The following is a 22,291-nucleotide window of genomic DNA, read 5'->3' on the forward strand; positions in this document are numbered from 1 at the left end:
AAAACGTCCTCGGCATGCGTGGCAGAGGCTGCAGCCATCGCCTTGACCATTCAGGACCCCAAGCTCCAAAGCGATTCGGCTGTTGTATTATCCGATTCACAAGCGGCTTGCAGCCTGTTTCTGAATGGGACGAAACCCCCCTCAATAATCATAAGTTCAGGCAATCAACTAGAAAGGCACCACATTATCATGTAATGTGCGGCATACGAAGGAGTGGCCGGAAACGCGAGGGCAGACAGTATCGCTCGAGGATTAAGCGTTCAAGCAAGGGCTTGGCCCAGCGACGACCTTCCACCGAATTCTCGTGACATTCCCTTACAGCAAGGACAGGAGGGGGGACGCTTTGGACATCCTCACTCGAATTTAAATAGGCAACAGGAGAGTGACTGGCTTTGTATTGAGACGAATGCATACCGCAGCCTGCACTACGTACACAGAATGCATCCCCCGAAGTCCATCTGACGACTACCCATGGTGCACAGGCACACCCACAATAAAACAGTTCACATAGGAGGGCCTCATTTACAGGATTCACTGTAGTATTCCATCGTCACCTCACTTTCCCCTGTCTCTCCCTAATCCTTTACTAAAGTTGTAGAGCAGCAGGCTAGAGACAAGCTTCTCGCACTCATCTCAACCTTTGTTATAAATAGGCATTTGTTCAAACTCTCTAACATTTCCAACCTCCGTTTAAAAACTACTTCTTGACTTCTCCCCTATAGTGGGTACGCGCCATGGTATAGGGAACAAGCAAAAAAGCAAGGAGGTCATCGCCCTATTGCTCGCGCATTCCCGAGTCCTGTGTTCATCTCCGAACGACCCGTCCTTTTCGAACCAGGCTTCCCTTCCTGCAAGATTCTTTCTTTTTGAGTCGGTGAGTGTATCTTCAACTCCGTATGATGTGACAAAACAATCATCGCTGTTGCGCACGTAAAGGACAAATTACCAGGCTTATAATTCCATAACTACGCGATCTTTAAACACCACGTTACACACAGGGTGTAGGTGGCAGTCACAGAAGATTCACTGTTTACTTATGCTGGTTGCCTACATCGGAGCATAGTGGTTAGGTTGTTGGTTGAAGACACAGTATCTCACACAGCATACAGTACGATAAATATAGTATAATAATTGGCAGTGTATGTGAAATTATCACCATAGAATCTGTAAATAAACGTTTACAAATCAGTGCTATACATGGCTCAGAATGCAAGAACACTCACATACTCAGATTTGCTGCCCTTTAAAACAACTCCACATAGTAAACATTTTACTAAAGAAATCAACGGAGCTGTCTGGAGCGATCCACTACTTCATTAATTGTAGCCCCGGTGTTGGTTTGTACAATAAAATCTTATTGATCAATCAATAAATTATTCCGTCAGTCAACCGGTGGGTCCATTGGTCAGTTTTATAGCACCGTGCTTCTTCTGCTTTTCACTTCTTGAGTTTTAGAATGGTTCACAATCTTGCGATGAAATGTTTCGTTGAATCGCTGTAAAGCGTCACAATTGTTTCAAAATATTCCAATTTTCCACAATTCTCGTAAAGAAATTAAAGCTGTAAACCTATAATCTCCTTTTCACAATCAAAGGCCATTTAGGTTTTCCGTCTATTGCAACGCCCGTAATCCTGACTTGTTCAAGGACTGCAAGACGATGTTTCCGTTCTCCTGCACTAAAAAAAGGTTCCATGCAAAACGTTCTTTCCGAATATCGCGTGCAATATTGGTGAAGACCCGCCGTGGTTGCTCAGTGGCTATGGTGTTAGGCTGCTGAGCACGAGTTCGCGGGATTGAATCCCGGCCATGGCGGCCGCATTTCGATGGAGGCGAAGTGCGAAAACACCCGTGTACTTAGATTTAGGTGCACGTTAAAGAACCCCAGGCGGTCGAAATTTCCGGAGCCCTCCACTACGGCGTGCCGCATAATCAGAAAGTGGTTTTCGCACGTAAAACCCCATAATTTTTTTTAAATATTGGTGAAGAACACAATAGCGAAAACAGTAAAGTCCGTAACTAACTATTTATTGGCTGAACTTCTGCCCAGTGAAAAAAAAGTATAATTCAGGCACAAGGCTTACGGCGAGCAAAGTCCACGATACTCAAAAAGTTGATCTTCGGGTCAAGTATATCGCCTTTTATAGATACCTCGTCGAAGCTTCCAGCATATTCACTAGTGCCCGCGTGCCTTCCAGAAAATACTACTTGATTCGCCTAGCGCATACAGTGAGATTACACAAGGTTCAGTGACAACAAACACAAGAGGTAGAATGAACGGTAACATTCGAGTAAGTTCGAGATTATGCAGGCGTGTCTTGCGATGAGCGATAACATATCTTAAAGGCGTGCGCGGGCGAAATGCAGTCTCCGAGAAAAGGATAAATAAGTACACGTTTTCCGGCCGCCCACCCGACCTTGAACGTTGGATTCATGGACCCCATCATCGTTCACTCCTAGATTTTTTGCACGAGTCGAATCTGTTCGTGTATTTCTAACATCTTTTGTATTATGCCTAAGGGCATGCTTTCGAATTTAAAAAAAAAGTACACATTTTTATGCTCCCCGCCTAAAAAGCGTCGTTCCGATGCTACAACCACGAGAGCAAGAAACTAAAGAGCATCTAGTCAAGAAAAAATATCAAACAAAGAAACAGAATCTCAGAGTCCGTTAGCGCTGGTAGAAGTGCCTTAGGCGCACAACAAGGACTATTTCAGGCCCCGAGCGGCGTTGCTGACATGGTGAAATGCCGTCTGACACGACCTCATAGTGACCCATTGCGTCGGATTATCTTGTATACGGTCCGAAATAGCGGCATAAACGTTTCTCGCCAAGTGCTCGTCGACGCATTGGGGCCCAAACCAAAACACAGTGGCCCGGCTGTTACACCACGCAGCGTAGTCGATGGCTGTAGTGTCGTGGCGGCTGTCAGTCCTCTGCTGGATCCACAGTCGGCGGAGCTGTCGGGCCTCATCCGCGCGCTGGATACAGGATATGGCGTCGAGATTCTCTTCGGTGACGTGCGGCAGCATGGCGTCGAGAGTCGTCGTCGGGTTCCTGCTGTAAATCAGCTTGGACGGCCTGATCGGCGTTGTTCCTAGCACTGCCGTGTTGTAAACGAATATTACGTACGCAAGGACGGCATCCCACGTCTTTTGCTATTGCGCAGCAAATCGCGTAACACACAGGCGCAACGATAGCGGTGGCTATATTGTGGAAAATGTCATGTGCGAGTCAAGCGCATCGCCTTACATAATGACTCGTCGCAGGCCCCGGCCTAATCGCTGTAGCCTGCGTGCCTTCCAGAAAATGCTACAAAACTGGCGTGGCGCATTCAATCAGATTGCAGAATGTTCAGTGACAAGGTACAAGAAGTAGAATCAACGATAACCTTAAAGTTCCAAATGATGCAGGCGCGTCTTGCGCTGAGCGATAACGTTAAGGTGTTAGCGGGTGCCAAGCAGTCGCTCAGAAAAGTATGAATCAGTACACATGCCAATATTAACGTGTCAAACAATTTACTTGTTGAATGGTGTGAACTCTTTATTTGTTAAATGATGTGAGAGCCTGCGTCAAGCTTGATGGCCTTTTGCTTTCACCCCACAGCACCACTGTCGTCACTGTTGTATCGTCTGCTCCGGTGTTGAAATAAACTGATTTGATTTGATTTGACGTGTTACGACCTCCACATGTCAATGTTGCAGAAGGCACCGCCAACTCCTTGAAACTGTTATAATGAACTACCTGTACCAACGCTTCCAGGCTAAGCGTTCGTTATCCACACTGTGCATGAATCATATGACACGCTAAACTCGCTTGCGCTGATCTAATCGTTAAGAATAAAAGACTATGAAAACATAGGCGTATTCTTCCTACTAGTTGAGTAAAATGACAATGGTGAAGGTGGTTAATGTTAATGACACTCCCACTGATGAGGAGAGCGTGACAAATAGTCACGTTCTCCGCGTAGGGTTATTGGGTTTTGCCACCTATCCTGCAGTCAAGCTTTCTACCAGCGTATAGCTTGGTAATGTTACCCGTGATTCTGCCCAACCCTTCCCAGCTATTGCCTGCTTTCTTCAAACACGAGTGCACTCATCTCCCTGGTCATCTCTACTGCCTACCAGTGAACACTCCAATCAGATTCGACTCACACGGTGCTCATGGGATGCGGACGTTTCCTGCAGTTCTGACTGGATAGAAATCCTCACATTCTGTGTCAATGGAATGAGCCATCTCCGGAGTGGAATCGCTAGTTGGTCTAGTTGTTACATTTCCGCATAAATGTGGACAGCACAAACGAGAAGGAAACTTGAAGGCGCTTGTATTATCTATACTTGTAGTGTCTCTTGTTGTTTGAGCTGTTCCCATCAATATGTAGTCATCTCCGGATTTCTTCGGCAGCAGGCACAGCGCTCACCTTATTGCGAGCTGTTTGCTCCTCGTTATGTCCTTGACCTCACTCAGCCAGCTTGGGTCACAAAAAACAACGTGCAACACAATTCCACCAGATGGCTCTCCAGAGAGTCGGTTTTCGACAGTCTGCGCAAGTCAGCTCGGGTCGGTCAGCCTGGCCGGTCCATCGGGTGCATTCGCAACCAACAGGACCAGTAGCAGGCTCCCGTGTCTTTACATCAGTTTGTAAAATTAGCAGAATCACTTCAAAATGGTATGTTTTCCTACAGCTTCAATGTTCTTTGTTTCTTGTACCACACGAATAATTTCAAGGCTCGAGCCTTTGGATGCCTTTAAGGCAGCCTGTTGCTCTAAACATATTAGAGCCAAAACTGTCGGATTTTTTAGAAGAACACATTAGAGAGCTTACTGCTCGCACTGTCGGTACTACTTGAAAATTTTTTGTAATTATCTGGGTGTGTAACGGAGATTAGGATAAAAAAAATACGCTTCACACAGCTAGTTGTGTTGTTTACTAATGGAATGATATTTATCTATATCGTTCTAGCAATTTCTCTAGTAAATACTTCTTTAAGTGAACTAAATGCATGACGCTAAAAACTGTCGCTAATAATATTATCATATTCTTTACATTGCGTGCAATGTTTGTCATACATCTTTATTGCCTTAGTGTAAAGCGTAATGTGGAGCAGTGCCTACCCGATTTAGTACTTGCGTTTCTTGGGGAGAGCGCTGCTTTGTTGCTGCAGTTGCCAAAAATAGGACCAATGATTTTCTTAAGCCGTCAAGCAAAAACCTTGCTCCTTGGCCCCTTCCCCAATATGTAGTCGTTGTGAAGAAAGAAAATGAGACAAATGAATGGATGAACAGTCGTACAACTCATCGGATGATTTTAGCCAAGTGTGATTCGCACTTTAAAGCAGCAGACGCCTAGTGCACGACGCGTCATCAATATACGGGGTGATTTTTTTTTTACTTTCTGGGGAATTCTTAGAAATCGCTTGTAGCAGATAGCATAGTTCTTTTTCTTGAGCTGGATTATTCGAATATGTGGACATTACCAACATGAAAGATCAAGACACATAGTAAGCTAATTTAGGACACCCTATTATTTACTTCTTACTTATTTACGTTACGGCACATATTGTAATTTACTAATTGTAGCTGGTTAGCTTCCAAGATGCGTCCACTAAGAATGAATTTCCAGGAGGACACCAGTTTCGCAATATTATTCCCTAAATGTGGGACAGCATACTTAGGCGTTCGAGTTACTTTTGTGCTTCAGTGCATAAAAGAGCGTTTTGTCAAACTGCAAGTTGACCAGACTGCATTTTTACGGCGAGTTTCACGGCGCATATTTCCAAACTGGCGTCATTCTGGAATTTTTTTCCTAGCGGATACGCCTTCCAACTCACCGGCTACATTTCGTAAATTGCAATATGTGCTGCAGCGTAGGTAATACAGAAGATAATCAGTGAACTTTTATTGTTAATTAGTTGAATATGTGTTTCGATTTCTCATGCAAGAAATGTCCACTCCTCTTAATGATCCCCCTGAAGCACTAGAATTGTGTTACCTGCAAGAGGCCATTTTTTAAAAAAATCAGTAGAACTTAGATAATCCCCCTCATAATGCAAAGAAGGGGTAATGCGTGCAGACACGGACACAAGAGAAGTGGACAACACGAACGCCGCTATCAACTGAAGGAATCACTGAGGTGAAAAAAGAAAGAAGACACAAAACTCATCTGCGCATGCTCTGGAATGGTAGCACAGCGTGTCAATCGGGTACACCAGTAAGTTTACGTGAGCGGTAACTGTACGGCATTTGATCTCTTCCTTATGTGAGGTAGTCGAGGGCGGACTCGCGCACGCACTTCCACTGTTATCGATATGCCATGCCTCGATCATAAGACGCGTATCTTCATTCCTATGCCAGTACAATATCGCGCATTCATCTAATTTACGCGTGCATTTACAATATTGGCAATGTGAGACCCCGTTTACCCTACGTAGAAATGGCCACGGCTAAAGGAGACTTTATATACCACATCCGACAGTCAGTAAAATTGCTGTTCTTAATGTGCTTCACTGGACAAATATCTGTTCTTTTTTTGCCTTTCACCTGCTCCTTTTTTCTCTGCACGCAACGCATATGTAACCTAGCTTTTTAGAAGCAGTGAAAACAACATTAACACCATATCTACTTGCAACTTCTTTAAGCGTCCACTTCTCTTGTGTCCTGTCCGCACACCGTACCCTTTCTTTGCATCATGAATCCTTACCAAGTATAGCTGAACTTCCTGTCGTTCTAAATCTTCCCCCTGTATGACGGCTAATAGGTTGTCAAGATGGCGGCTGCCGCTCTATAGCGCCATGTACAATCTCTTCCTGCCAGATCATCCGGCAAGGAACAGATTGGCCGTCGATAGACTTGGGGCTGAGGACGCCGCTCACGTAAGGCGAGCATTTCAAAAGTTATGTGCTCAATGCTGACCAAAATAAGGGAAAACCACAGGGACAACAATATATATACAAAACAGTGGTGCCGCAGTTTATTATGCAGATTTTCTATTTCGAGTTGCTTTTCAGCCCTTCTGCCGATTCACTCCGAATCTCTTTCCATTTAGATGGCACATATGAGTGAAACATTTTTGCCGGTATTTCCCACCTACTTGAGTGAAACGGCGTTAACGACCGGGCCGATAAAATCGCAAAATATATGGAACGCCCTCCATACGTAAAAATTTTGAAGCGAATATTTCACTCGTGCTTGTAGCCGGCGGTTGGGGCACGTCGTCGGTGGGCGCACTTCCGCCGCAGGCTCTCGAAGCAACCGATTCACGGGGCCGCCGATTGCAGCCTGTTTGGGAGACGCACACGCGGTCTTGATTTGGGGGCATCCTAATGTTTACAGCTCGCCTTCTACGACGGCGCTTGCGCCGCTGGAGACGACAGACAGGACGAATAGGCTTAAATACGTAGGCACGTAACACACAGCTCAACGTGAGGCAGCTCTCCTCTTTACGGAATTATTTAATGAAACAGGCGCTACCTAAATGTTCGCAATTACACAACTACTAGCCTTCAAGTACATTGTTTCTTTAATAAAGCGAACAGCTTTCTAAGAGCATTCGCCTATTCGCTTAAATTGATCTTCGGTGGTTTATGCACATTGCCTTTCTTTTTTACTTTGTGCAACGACTTCCCGCATCCTCGAAGACAGTTCCGGGTAGAAGGCTGTGCCATGCGCAAAATATTTTCTGTACTACAGGTAAAAGTATGTGGAAGCACTGTTCCGAGTAGCACTGGCTGCTATATGAAACGCCGTTACATATATTTTGCGATATTACGTGGAACACCATTTCATTAATGTTCGATGAATATATTTGCGGAAATTTTCCACTTATAGCTGCAACCTGAGTAGAACGGGACTGACGCTGTAGCGCTGCGGTTCCAAACCAGTGTCGCTTGCACATGTGTGCAGGCAAGTTTCGTGCTCCCGCTACGTGGTTCGGAATCAGGTCACTCAGCTAGTACTGGCAAGGTTTGCCACCGCCCTGTTGGGATTATGCTGTCTGGCGCCCACGTCCCGACCACCCTGATGAAGGGCGGCAGTCTTAGGTCGACATGGCAAGCACAGAAGTCTGAGGCTGCACATTTTGTTGTAGCACGAAAAGACGCAGACGTTTTGAGCGGATTGCTCGCGCCAGCGTCTTGCTGTGCGAGAGGAACACCGTGCTCGTCCTGTGCGCAAGGTCGAGGCCACGCTGGAATACGAGCACGCTGCTCGCATTACAGCGTGGTCGTAGTCACGTCTCTACATGCACGTCTTTTCGCACTGCTACAAAATATGCTGCCTTACCAGCTCGTGAAACTATCGATCGTGCTCTTGCGACGTGCTGGAAAGCTTTCTCGTGCTGCTATTACTATCGAAAGGACATACAGGCTCTGTCACAGGTGCACAGTCTCCATTCTATCCTTTCACAGCCATGCTTGCTGCAGGCTGTTAAATGGAGTTCTGTGATATGGCGTATGTCCCCACGCGCTGGGGAATGAAATTAACTCTCTTAGTCACCATCCAAAGTTCTGGAGTGCAACGGCAACCGCAGTAGACCATCGAAGGACTTTTAGGGTGAATGCGCGCAATAACCCGTGTACTTTTGACAAAAGCTGTACGTCACTTCTTAAGCGGAATCATATCCTGTTTCTTCTACATGATATTGGAATGTTGCGCAGCCGTGTTGTATGCCCTTGAGCCGCAAGAGCCAGATTTCACCATGACGCAACCGATAGAGTGTTTCAGCTCAATGTCACCTACCGTCGGCTCACATTTCACGTGCTGCCACACAGTAGATGCGTTCATTTATATTTTTTGATACGAGTTTGTGCCCCTACAGACATGAACACAAAGCGATAACTTTCTCTTCCTCGCGACAACGAAGCCTGGAGGACGCACCATCACATCCCCACAATCAGCTCGCCAGAGAAGCGAGGGCTGCATTCCGCTTACCATGCGGGGCATGCGCGTTATTCGCCGGCGAACTAAAGCTGTATCGCTGAGCATTTGTATTAAAGTTGTCAGGATTGGTGGTTCTGAGCGAAACGAACGCACACCTACGACACTGCACTATGCCTGATTTCTAGAACCACCCTTGACATTTTCATGCCATAGCGGTGCACATGCACATTTCATATTCGCCCTTGTGTTTTGTGTGTAACAAAGGTTCAGTTGCGAGACAGAGCTGTCCGCTTGTATTTCCTTGCCATCCCCGTCTTTCTTTTGCGCTGAAAATGTTTTTAAGATACATCCCGACCACACTACTAGCCCGACTTTCATATGTTCCATTTCTGTATGAGGGGCAGACGAACCTTGCGAACGCAAATTTTCTTTCCGCTTGCAGGTAACCTGTTTGATTGCCAGCATGCAGTATGATGAAGGCGTTTACAATGACCCGGCTGCTTACGGTCCCGGCTACGAATTGGCAGCCTACGGGTCCACCCCTGGTACCCCAGGTGACTACTATACACCGGCGTCTCCCGGCGAATTCACGCCAGCCGAACCCGGTATGCAACATCGACGCATATAGCCCATAGAGAAATGTATTCGCCTAAGTTAGGAAGCAGCTTACTTTTCGGAGTTCGTATCCCCAAGTCGTCTTCGATAAGTGATCCACATAGCGACTGTGCAAGTGACTAATGCGAAGCTCTCTTTGTGAATGGCCTTTGCTGATCGTAGCTGTCACTGTTGCTGTCCGCAGTTGCTGCGTGACAACAGCTACTTTCTTTCGCGTCCCACTTAATTCCTTCTGCCGTACGCGTCTCTACACCATTCTCTCGTCGACAAAAATCAAATGCCACCTTCGTCATGGGACCATCGCAGTGTCGACGTCTGACAATCTGCTTTGGCAGATGGTGATGTGGCAGCATTTTGGACTGCCAGCATTTTGGACTGATTTGTGAACGGTGTAGCGCTCAAAGTGTGTAGGAATAAAGCCGTGAACTGTGCGGCATAAGCGTAAACATTGAAAAAACAGTACACGTCCATAGAAGATGTCAAAAAAGAAGACATTTTCACGGATGGCATTTAGTCTTTTGGCGTTTAATTACTCGCTGTATGAGCGTGTCGTTTGATAATTTCCCACGTGCACGTTGAATCTGCAATATATCGAAAGCAAATTTTAGGCGAAACATATATATTTTTTCGGATCACGTGATCGCTGCGTTTGTTAGCTGTCGATAAAGTTATACGAGTTTCTCTTTCGGCTGGGTCTCCTGTTCCTTCCTTGAAATTCCGTCAATCTTCAAACACCACTTCTTTCCGACAACGCGCTTCCCCGTGTTGTGTAGTGAGCCTTCACATGATATGCCCGCAAATGCCGTGCCCGTTGACTCGCAATCACTGTCCACTGACGTTTTGGGGAAATCGAAACTAAGGTCGGCATCATGCTGTTTCGACGAGGTTTTCAGCAGAAGTGCACGCGCGGTGATGGCTCATTGACTAACCTCGGTATTCCTAGAACGTTCCTCCCCTCAATACTACACCTTCACTCAAGAAAATTGATGGGAGCGCCACAGCTCAACAGAAGCTGTCACTGCGATTCTTTGACACTCCGCGTCAATTCTTGAGAAGAGTAGAATTCCCTTCAGTCGAGGGATGTCGCTGTGCTCAACTCGGCCGAGTAGAGGAAGTACTTCGAGTGGAGGATGGTTTGCGAATACGAAGGCAACGCATTGTGATACCAAGCATTAAGTCGCGGGCTTGACTCCCAGACTTTGCGGTTGCACTCCAATTGGGTGAAATCCGAAAACACGTGTACACTCGACCGATTATTTCATAGTACCGCGCGAGCGTCGATGGTTCAACCGGTCAGTGCCCCCTAACCTCGCGAAGCGACGAGATAAGCAAGAGTAGCGCATGCGCACCAAATTAACTCGAAGTGCAATCTTCGTCTGCTAGGCTCTTCCTACCAGCACTGCACAGCCCCTGGCACAACTAGTGCGGCGCGAGCTTCACGGCTTATTGGAGATAGCAGGCACGCGTGCGCCTAGCTAGCTTTTTCTCTCTTTTCTTTTTTAAGGTGTCCTGATATACTGAGTATGTACAGGAGAATAATGAACAAAACGCGTCAAACTGCAATGCAACTGTATCACTGAGAAACAAAGAGTAGCGCAAGCGGGGACTATCAACTTTTCGATCTAGTTTCAAACGTGGCGCAATATTTCGACCCGATCTAAGAGGCATTGTCAATGCGCCTAATACGATAACGCCCAATTGAAGCTTCCACTGTGTGACTCGTGACAGAGGCGGTGTGATGCCTGTGGGAAGAGCCTAGCAGACGAGAGTGACGCTTCGAGTGAACTTTGTGCGCATGCGCTACTCTTAGTGATCTCTTCCCTTCGCGCCGTTAGAAGAGGCTGACCGGCCGACTAGTCGACGCTCGCGCGGTAATATTAAAGAATCGGTGGACTGTGCCGTGCTTTGCGTGCAAGTACTATTGTGCAAGGATGGGGAAATCATTCCGAACACTCTACTAGGCGTACCGCAGTGCCCGTAAATCTGACACGTTAAATGCTGTGGCATGAAGAAAGTAGAGAAACTCAAAATTTCTACTTGTAATTTATACAGTCATGCTTCTTTGGTAAAACCAAAAGCAGCGATGTTGCGGGATGAAAGTGAAAGGTAAAAAAAATCTAGAAAACAAGCAATATTTATTCCAACAAGGGTAGATTATTTGATATCGAGAAATTAGAAATAAGCAAGAGGGCGTGGGTATGGTAGTACGAATGGTGACAGTAAATCTATGAGTGCAGCATGTAAATTAAGGTCCAAAATATTTCACTATCTACGAAGGGGCATATATCCTTCAGAGACTCGAATGGTGCTATGGAACAAAATCGCATTTCAAGCTGGTTTTTATTGTCTACCGGTACGTTACGAACGTAAAAGACATATTTGCAAATTTAAATACCATGGTTAGATGCGAAAAGCTGCATCTCCATGTATGTGGAAGAAGTTACGCTCTGCTCATGTTTGTTGTGGTAAAAACTGCATTTGTGGTGAAAATGGTTGCGGCTGCGTCCTCGATTTGCAGGAAATCTCAAAGAATCAGAAGCACATTTCAATGTTAGTGCAAGCGAAAGCGGATGGCAATTATTTGAGTAAGCCATGTGCTATACATTGTAAAAGTGGTTTTAGGAGGATATATCTGTATACCTTGTTACATATATATATATATATAGAGAGAGAGAGAGAGAGAGCGAGAGAGACAGACAGAGGTAGAGAGGGGGGCAGCGTTTCCCGAGCAAGAGCGCTGAAGAGAATGACCCACTAGAAAGTGTGGGAAAGGACAATCCACTATACCGTTCCGATCCACCTCTACAATATATACACATATATTTCAAAGAATAGAAGCACGTAGGGAAAAATACCAGAACTTTACTGACGTTTCGGCCGGGATCCGGCCTTCATCAAGAGTGCGATTACAAGCACAAAGAGCTAAATATACACATGTTTATTCTTTAAAAATGAACGAACCGAGAGAGAGCAAACAAAAACATGGAAACAAACTTTAAACCTTGCGCGTGTGCAAAACCGTGACATTAAAAAAAAAGCGTAGTAGCCTTCCACTCTGTCAAGACGGACAACCAGCGAAACTGTATTAGGATGACTATTGTGACAACTATATTCATTTATATAGTTTTTGTTATATTGATCGAATAAAGAGACGTACACGTACCATCGTGGTTGTTATCGTCTTTTATTTTCTCTCATTTGTTACTACAGTGACCATAGCTTTGTGGTCGCTGTAGTACACCGCCGAAGAAATACAGAGGGCCGGTCTGGATAGTCGGCAGCAACAGCAGGGAGAATGTGTGCGGCGACGACGGGCGAATACGACCGACGAGGAGCGTGCCGCGGATGCCAAGAGCAAGCGTTGTGCCCACCTGGAGCCCGAGTACACACGCCGCCGATGATGGTCCGGTCCCCGGCAAACCACTTTTGCTCACACACCACGCACATGGCACCGTATGCGTTGCCCACAACCTGTCGCTCGAACCTCGCCGTCGGCCCGGGGTAGCGTTCCGATGGACTGTAGCCAGGTCGACGCCTTGCGTTTTCCAACTCACGGTACTCGGGGTCCTGACGGGCACAACGCTTGCGATTGGCATCCGCGACCCGCTCCTCGTAGGTCGCATACGCCCGCCGTTGCCGCGCATATTCTTGCTGCTGTTGCTGCCGACGATCCGTCGGTAAGGGAGCGGTTACTCGACGGTACCGACCCGCCGGCCGCTGCGCGTTCGGCGGCAGCCGCTTGCCGTCGCTGTCGCGCCCATTCGAGCACGTCGGCGCTCCTTGAGGGCACGTTCTTCTTCAGAGCGAACAACGCGCGTCCTGCCCATAGCAAGCTCGAAGTGCAACCACTGATAACGTCGCCAGGGCGAAGACTACGTTAGAAGAAGACGAGGTCCAACGATTGGCGGGTAGAATATGACGATTTATTTTCTCTGTCGATGCGAATCGGTGGACAGGCGAAACAATTTTCGGAACCTAGCCGCATACAGCATTGCAGTAAAACAAACTCAATTCTTCATCGAAAGCATGCGTACATATAGTGGCGTCATGCATACCAGCACGTTCATTGGCTCATGTCAACGTCAACAAAAGCAATCCTGAATGCAAACTTGTTCGAACATACGCTGGCGCATGAGCGGGAGTGCAGCGCGCGTACATGCAGTGGCGTTATATATATAAAAAAAGGAAATCAAATTAGGTAGGCAGCTTTTCAATAATCCCCACATAATAGGTGCTCATTCAGTCGTGTCGACAAGGGAGGAAAGAGGAAAGCCACAGCTAATGGAATTGGGGGAGGGGTGACACGGGTGATATGTTAATAACGAGCATGCTAAGGGTCGCAGCTGCCAGGAGCGTTCTTCAAAGACAAGAGAAACACTCTCCTAGCAGCTGCAACCCCTCGCAGTCTCCTAGTTGAGGTGTCACAGCTCGCTGCATTCCATTCGCTGTGGCTTTCGTCTTGCCTCCCTCTTGGACACGATTGAATGAGGACCATTTGACGCGTGGTTAATTCACACAATACCGACCTGGTTTGCCTTCTTTCGCGCGCGCGCGCGCGCGCGCGCGCACACACACACACACACACACACACACACACACACACACACACACACACACACACACACACACACACACACACACACACACACACACACACACACACACACACACACACACACACACACACACACACACACACACACACGCACACGCACACGCGCACACACGCACGCACACGCACGCACGCGCACGCACACGCACACACACACACACACACACACCACACAGGAGCGCGCGCGCGCGCGCACGCACGCACAAACAAACACACACACGCGCGCGCGCGCACGAACGCACGCACGCACCCACATACACACAAGCGCGCGCTCACGCACACACACACACACACACACCCATACACACACAAACGCAGGCGCGCGCGCACGCACATACACACACACACACACACACACGCGCACAGACGCACACGCACGCACGCACGAACGCTCGCGCGTATGTGTACGTGCAACTTTGCACTTCCGCTATAGCGCCACTGTATGTTCGCACAAGTAAGCACAAGTTAGCACAAGTTAGCACAAGTTAGCACTTTGACATGAGCCGATGGACGTGTTGGTATTCATGACGCCACTAAATGTGCGCGTGCTTGCGATCCTAAGCTAAGTTTTTTTAACGCTACGCTTTGTATGCTGGTACGAGCTGATACTACTTAGTACGGGGACGGGTTTCCGCGACGTTCAACAGCGTCTGCTTAGATCTCGAACTGGATTTACCATGACAGAGGGCTCAGCAGGGAACACGAGGTGATGTAAAAATAATAACAGAAGTTTATAACACCGTTATGGGTGAGCAGTGCGCTCCAAGACAAAAAGCACAAATGCGTTCAGCGTGCGTGCTCCTGCGCGCACGCTGAAGGGCAGAGAAGATCTGTCCCTGGCGTCTCGCTGGCTTTATGCCCTCCCCAACCGATTTCTCTCTTGCTTCCTGGTAGAGGGCCTTGTCAGCACACGGGTCAATTTACATAGATGAATACGGAGAAAGGCCACTCCCTGAAAATCTACAAAGAGGAATGCGGAGAATAGCCTATCACTGGTGTAGAGGTGGGGAGCGCTGGTAACGTCGGATCAACACACTGGCCAACCCACACACACGAATTTGGAGAAAAGCCTCTCACAGGCGTATGAAGGTTAAACGGAAGTGGAGAGTAATATTTGCACTGGTGCATAATCCCGTCGCCCACACCCGCAGGACAAGTATTTTCTTGTTGACGAGCGTGACGATTAGGCACGTTGTGTCTCAGGCGTTTGGCACTCGTTCTATTCTTTGTCGTACACAGTGAACCCTAACAGACTGCCTAGCCGCCGAAGCAGATCCTAATGGGCAGATGACGACATCCGCTGGCCAGAGAGAGGCCGCAGGTCGGTGCTTGTAGTCGTCGTCGGTTGTTGCACTGCTCTCTCGAGCAAGAAATACTTTGCCCATTTTCCCACGTCGGTCCACGTGTCGGTCGGAGTTTAGACGCGTGAGAAGGGTATGTGACAGTTTCTCGTTCATAGCACACGTCGGCAGAACTACACCCACACCGATATGCTCAGTCAACAAGGGCGAGACAAATCCTCGTTGAGTTCATGCAGGCTTATTTCCCACTCAAAAGTGACAGTTTTACAGAATTTACAGCAGCACTAAATGCAGGCATGAACTTATTATACGCTTCATAAGACATGACTCAACCCAAATGCGTAAACCAAATTAATATACTTCCAATTTTACATCACAGAAAAAATACACCAGTATTGGGTAATTTTTGAGGCTGATTCTCAATCTAGGGGCTTCGACTGAGGCCATCGGCTATGTCATAGACAGTCCCCTTTTTATAGCGTATCTCAAAAGAATATTGCTGTAAAACGAGACTCCAGCGCAGCAGACGGCTATTTTTGGATGACGTTGTCTGCAACAATTTGAAAGGACAATGATTCGTTTCTATGATGAACCGGGAGCCCGCAATATAGCAAGACATTTTTTTTTCGACAGCCCATAGACACATGCGCACGCTTTCTCAGAAGCACTGTACGCCTGTTCTCGACCAGTGAGTTTCCGACTTCCGTAAAGGACGGGGTGCAATTCCTCCTCGTTCTCTTTTGGCATAGTACGACGTGCATGCCTCGCTCGCTCGCATCGCTTTGAACCACAAATCCCTTTGTGCAGTCCCGCGATCTTAGCTCTGGCTGACTCGTCAGCGCGCTCTTCAGTGCGTTGAAAGGGGATTCCTTTTTTTTTTTCATCCCAGAGCAGACTCTGTGGCTCTGTTTCTCGAATAGCATCAGTCACAGCGCAAGTTGGTTTAGAATACTTATGAATGTGCAGCTGATAGTACCCGGCGACCCCTAAAAAAGATCAGATATCGGTCTCCATGCGAGGCTGCGCGAAATATCGTATCGTAGCCACATTTAGCTCAGAGGGACGGCGACAGTGCCGTCCGATTACTTGAGATCACTTCCCCTTGTGCCATTTGGCGTCTGGGTGCCTTGGCAGACTGTACTACGGCGGGAAAACCAACTTGCGCGAATATCGAGAGAAGCGCATTAACTATTAACTAGGATAATTAACTATTTCCACCGTACTACGTTCGTTAAGTGGGACCGCTTCGGGGAATTTAGTACAGGGGCAAATTGCTGTCAAAATATGACGGTCTCCTGAGGCTTTTACTAGAAGTGGGCCTACTGTGTCGAGTAAAAGCCGGCAAAAGGGCTCAATGATGATCAGCACTAGCTTCATCGGCGCTCTTGCCTTTTCACCTAGATTCCCTATGCGCCTGCATATGTCGCAAGTCCTTGCGAATTGCCCTGCGCCGCGGAAACAGCTTGGTCAATGATACTCATGTCGATCCTTAGTGTTCTCGACACCTAAGTGACTAGCCCAAGAGATTTCGCTCGACAAGCGCAAGATATCCTGTCAATAAGCCTGGGGCACGACGAGCTGGTCCAAAGTGACACCGCTGCTATCTACATACTTTCGGTATGTAGATATACTTTCGGTATGTACCTTTCTCATAGAAATTAACGTTTTTCTATGCTACATCTTTGTTTAGGTTGCTTAGGATTTTCTGCAAACTGGGATCTTTGTATGGCTCGGACTTCAAGACTGAACTGTCTATCTATATCAGCCGCTGTAGACCTTCCGACGTAGGCGTACAGAAAAATCTGGCGACTGCTCTTCCAATAACTTGGTTGCTGCCAGTACCGGGACCTCTCCCTGTGCGGATCCAAACTCCTGCGGTTCCAAAGCGGTCGCAGTCTCGACCTCCGCTTTCTGAGGTTCCTAACAACCATCCACCTCAGTTAGTGCCCTTTCCGCGACTGCTTTTGCAGTTAACTCACGAACTTTCGATCTCGCTTGTGCCATAAAGCTAGCCTCCCCAAACATTAGCCATTTCTCGCGCATGATCTGATCCGACCTATTTGAGAACAGCTTCGGGAACTGCGGAGAAAGTGAAGGCGATACGGCACCTTCCGTTTCAAGCGTGCAGAATTGCCCTTTAATAGGTACCTTCGCGACCGGCAGACATGCGCTGTGAGCTTCTACCCCTTGTTTAATCCAGGCACACTCAACCGTAAGAATCTCAGGTTCCAGATGAGAGCTGTGAACCACGTCCATAGTAGCCGCGGAGTCAAGCAGCACGCGACATGGTTTATCGTTTACATGTGGGTCGCGCATACACCGATCGAGCAGCTTCATCTTCTCGTCATTGCAACCAACCGGTAAAAACACTACCTTTGCCTTATTAGATTGCCTAGCAAAGTGCCTTGGTTTGTGCCAGTTATAGCAAAGAAAGGGTTTTCCGGCTTTCAATTTATTTTGCTGCTCTGTCTTAACTTCAAGGGTCCCTTCCGACAAGAAAGTATTACACTTTGAGGGAACCACAATCATAGGTCCGTGCTTTCTTTTTTTTAGGCCTGAGCTTCGCCCCGCCCGGCCTGAAAATTATATACTCTTTTCGACCGTCGTTGACCTCTCGAGCTCAACGCGTCACAAATTCCTCGGCTAGTGCGGCGGCCTTGCATATCGGGCTAACATCTGGCCTATCTTGAACGCAGTACTTCCCTTTCCCAGGTAACCGGTTATAAAATTCTTCAAGTGGACAGCACTGAACCTTCGCGTGATCAGCATGCGATTTTTGTTCCTTGAGCCATCCCTCCTTGATTTACAAGCTTATATGCAAACCATTAAGTATAGACAGCTGGGCTAGTTGGTTATGATTAGCATTATGAAACATAGTTCCAGCGCACAACTGAACAAGGACAAGGAGTTGTCTTTCTCTCCTCGTCCTTGTTCAATTGTGTGCTGGAACTATGTTTCATAATGCAAACCATGTATAGGTGTCATTCCTAGCCTTTTCCATGTCGCAGAACTTCCGTCGGAACGCTTCTGCTAACAGCCTATACTTCCTCAGCAAACTGGACTTTACCTTATCATAATCCTCAGCTTGCTCCTCAGTTAAGCGAGCGATTACGTCCGTTGCCTCGCCCGGTGACAGTGTGAGCAGACGCTGCGGCCACGATTCGCAGGAGAACGCTTGCTTCTCGCACGTCCGCTCGAAGCTCACCACGAACAAATCAATGTCGCCTCCGAGTTTAAAGGGCCGCATTAGCTCTGTCATGTTTAACAATTAGCGGTCTACTGCACTGTTTCCTTCGCTCCTGTAAGCTGCGCCTCCAGCGCGTTCCATTTAAAGCTCTAGTCGCTTCAAGTGCATATTGCCTTTTCTGTCACTCTCTCTGTTCTTTACGTTCCTCTTTCTGACTTGTTGCACTCTCCCTCTCTTTAATGATCTCCAGGGATTCTGTAAATCTTCATCCTCAGCCTTTAGAGCAAGACTAGCCTCAATTAACTGTGCTTTTCGGAGTGTACCAGTGACATTCAGTTGCAACTCCTCCACTAGCCCCAACAACTCCAGTTTACGCACTGACTTCAAATTCATGACTGTTCTCAGTGCTTCTCTCTCCACAGTACACAATTATCTGGTGGCAATCTAACTAGGTGGCAACAGCTCGAATTACCTGTTCTCTTCTACAAAACTGTGCAAAACTGACCAAGGAAAATCCCACACACGCACCACTTTCCAGCCAAGAAGCCGGCGCAGACTATCGAAAACGCTACATTCAGTAGGTACTTAGCAACGAGTCTCGTAGATCTATATCCGTCCGCTGTATACCAGTTATGATCTGGTACCGGTTTATAAGACGATGAGTTTTCGGCGACCTTCGACAGCGTCTGCTTGGAGCGCGAACCAGATTTACGATCGGAAAGGGCTCGGCGGGGAAGACGAGGTGATGAACTAAAAAACAAGGTAAATATATCGTTACGGGTGAGCACTGCGCTCCAAGACAAGAACGTTCAAGAAAGTAAGAACGGAATGAACAAGCGTGTCCCGCGTGCATCTCTTGCACGCGTGGGCGGAGATCTGCCGTGGCGTCTTGCTGGCTGTCCTACGCCACACCATCAGTACTGCTTTCTCTCTCGCTTCCGTGTAGAGGGCCTTGTCATCACACTGGTCAGTTCACACAGAGGAATAAGAAGAAAGACCATTCTCTGGCAATCCTAGCAGAGGAATTCTGAGAATAACCACTCACTGGTGTAGAGGTGGGGAGCGCAAGTAACGTCGGGTGAACACACTGGCCGACCCACATACAGGAATTCGGAGAAAAACCACTCTGTGGCGTAGAGGGGTTGGACGGAGGGCAGTGGAGGGTAGAATTCGTAATGGTGCATAATCCCGTCGCACACGTACTCTTGAAGGACAAGTCTTTTCATGTTGACGAGCGTGACGATTAGGCACGTCGTGTCTCAGGTGCTTGGCATCTGTTCCATTCATTGCCGCACACAGTGAATCGTAACACGCGCAAGGTTGCAAAGTTTGTATTCACCTTTTTGTTTGCTCTTCCTAGCTTTCTTTCTTTCGTTTACGGAGAAAAGTGTATAAATTGAACTCTGTGTGTTTGCAACACACTCTTCATGAAGGTTAAACCTGGGCCGAAACATCAGTAAGGTCCTGTTATTGTTCCTACGTGCTTCTATTTCTCGAACTATTGCTCTGCTGGATCCTTTGATTCTATGCTTCACTGATATATGTGTGTATATATATATATATATATATATATATATATATATATATATATATATATATATATATATATATATATATATATAGTCACGGAAATAACTAAGATGGCCACGTCGAAACCGAACTTCCTTCTTTTAATGATGGTCGACAACCAAAAGACCCCGGGGAACAACTGCGCCCTTGGTCATCTTCTCTCTGGCGATCGGTGCCTGTAGTGAGCAGCTTACTTCGCGTCATTACTCCCCACGTGAAAAGCGACCGTCGCGGTCACTGATCGGAGGGCAACAGAGGGCATGGGAGAAAGCGTATGAGACGGACACATCTTCGCGGGCGTGGTACGGTTTGATCCCTACTACGTGGACAATCTCGGCTTGTGGCCTTCGTCTACTCGAGCTCGTAGTAGTACTCTGAGGGACTACCTCGTAGTTCACGTCGCTGAGTCGCCTGACGGTCTTGTACGGGCCAAAGCATCTATTAAGTAATCTTTCCGACAGCCCCTGATGACGCGTATGGGTGTCCAGACCCAAACGTAGTCGCCGGGGTCGTGCTGGATGTTCCTTCCGCCGCTGTTGTAATGCCGGGCGTCTGTACTCTGCTGGAGGCGGATGTGGTTGCGGGAAAGCTGTCCAGCTTCTTCGGCTTTCTGGACGATGCCTTCAGCATTGTTGCTTCTTTTTTCGTAGTCGACCGGGAGCATGGCGTCTATAGGTGTTGTTGCCCAGCGCCCATAAACCAGTTCTAATGGTGTGAATCGGGTGGTTTCCTAAACAGCCGCATTGCATGCGAATGTCACGTACGGTAAGATATGGTGTCATAACTTGTGCGCTACGTCAGCGTACAACGAGATCATATCGCCGATAGTTCTATTGCGGCGCTCCGTAAGTCCATTAGCTTGTGGGTGATAGGCCTTAGTTTTCCGATGATTCGTGCGGGTCAGTGCGATGATCTCCTCCATTAAGTCAGCAGTAAATCCTGTCCCTCGATCGGCTATTAGGACGGAAGGGGTCCATGACGTAATACGGGGTCATCGACAGGGAACATGGCGGCTTCTGTAGATGTTTTGCGGGGTATAGCTTTTATTTCTGCGTATCGCGTTAGGTAGTCCGTTGCGACGACTATCCATTTGTTGCCTGCGGACGACATAGGGAATGAACCGAGAAGATCAACTCGAACCTGTTCAAACGGTGCTTGAGGAAGGTCTAGGGGTAGTAGAAAACCAGCAGGTTTCAAAGGTGGAACCTTGCGCCGCTGACAATCACGGCAGCTCCTCACGTAGCGCTGAACGGACGAGAACAGCCACGGCCAGTAACACTTCTGGCGTATGCGCGCTAACGTTCTGGCGAAGTGTAAGTGTCCGGCATACGGGTCATCATGGCACGCTTGCAACACTTCTTCGCGCAGTGAAACTGAGACAACGAGAACGAACGTTTCTTGGCTGTTTTCTAGGTTCTTTTTGTAGAAAACGCTGTTGCGGGGGCAGTAAAAAGTCAGCCCTCGTGACATCGGTCCTGGGAAAACAACGTCGGCTCCCTGGAGGTATTGGATAAGGGGAATTGTTGTACTGCTTGCACGTTGGAGGTTAGCCATCTCGACAGTGTCTATTTCATTTCATTTATTTATACTGTCAGCCCAACTTTGGGCCATTACTGGAGTGGTAGGTCACAATACAAGCAACAGTATATTTACAGGATAAAGAAAATAAAGTACATTTTGGGGAATGCATCCTTAGTAGCACCATGTCAAATACAGCATGTAATACAATACCCAGGCGATTACAGTGTTAACATTTGGCCGAGTTATGGTATGCGTACACATGTGCTTTTGACATTTTCAAGAAAGTTGCGTATAGATGACGTCCTTACTATTGCGTCTCATAATAGATTCCATTTTATTGCTCTCGAAAAGAAGTTGTATTTAGAACAATCATTGCGAGTAGTAGGAGGAGGGATATACATACTGTGGCGGTGACGAAAATAGTTACTAGGTGAGAATTGAAAGTAGTCATCTTTATAAATTTTAACATGGTCATTAATAATAAGGAAAAGGATCTTCAAACGGTCATACTCAGTTCTAGACTCTAGAGAGAGAAGTTCAGCGAGTTCACATAACTGGGTAGGGTAGTAGGAACGACGATATTTGTTAAAAATAAACATTGCAGCAATCCG

The 22,291-nt window shown here is 47.4% G+C and overlaps 1 protein-coding gene across 1 annotated transcript in view; it reads left to right on the top strand.

The window, feature by feature from the left end:
- Nucleotides 1-746: 746 nt before the first annotated feature.
- The window catches only part of LOC135919575 (uncharacterized), a 135,738-nt gene continuing 114,193 nt past the window's right edge, over nt 747-22,291 (top strand). The window contains exons 1-2 of the mRNA XM_065453492.2: nt 747-874; nt 9,318-9,480. Of these exons, the coding sequence (XP_065309564.2) occupies nt 9,339-9,480 (142 nt within the window). The 5' untranslated portion in view covers nt 747-874; nt 9,318-9,338. The remainder of the gene's footprint in view (nt 875-9,317; nt 9,481-22,291) is intronic.

This window comes from Dermacentor albipictus, chromosome 8 (genome assembly GCF_038994185.2).
Source record: "Dermacentor albipictus isolate Rhodes 1998 colony chromosome 8, USDA_Dalb.pri_finalv2, whole genome shotgun sequence".
Lineage (NCBI taxonomy): Eukaryota > Metazoa > Arthropoda > Arachnida > Ixodida > Ixodidae > Dermacentor > Dermacentor albipictus.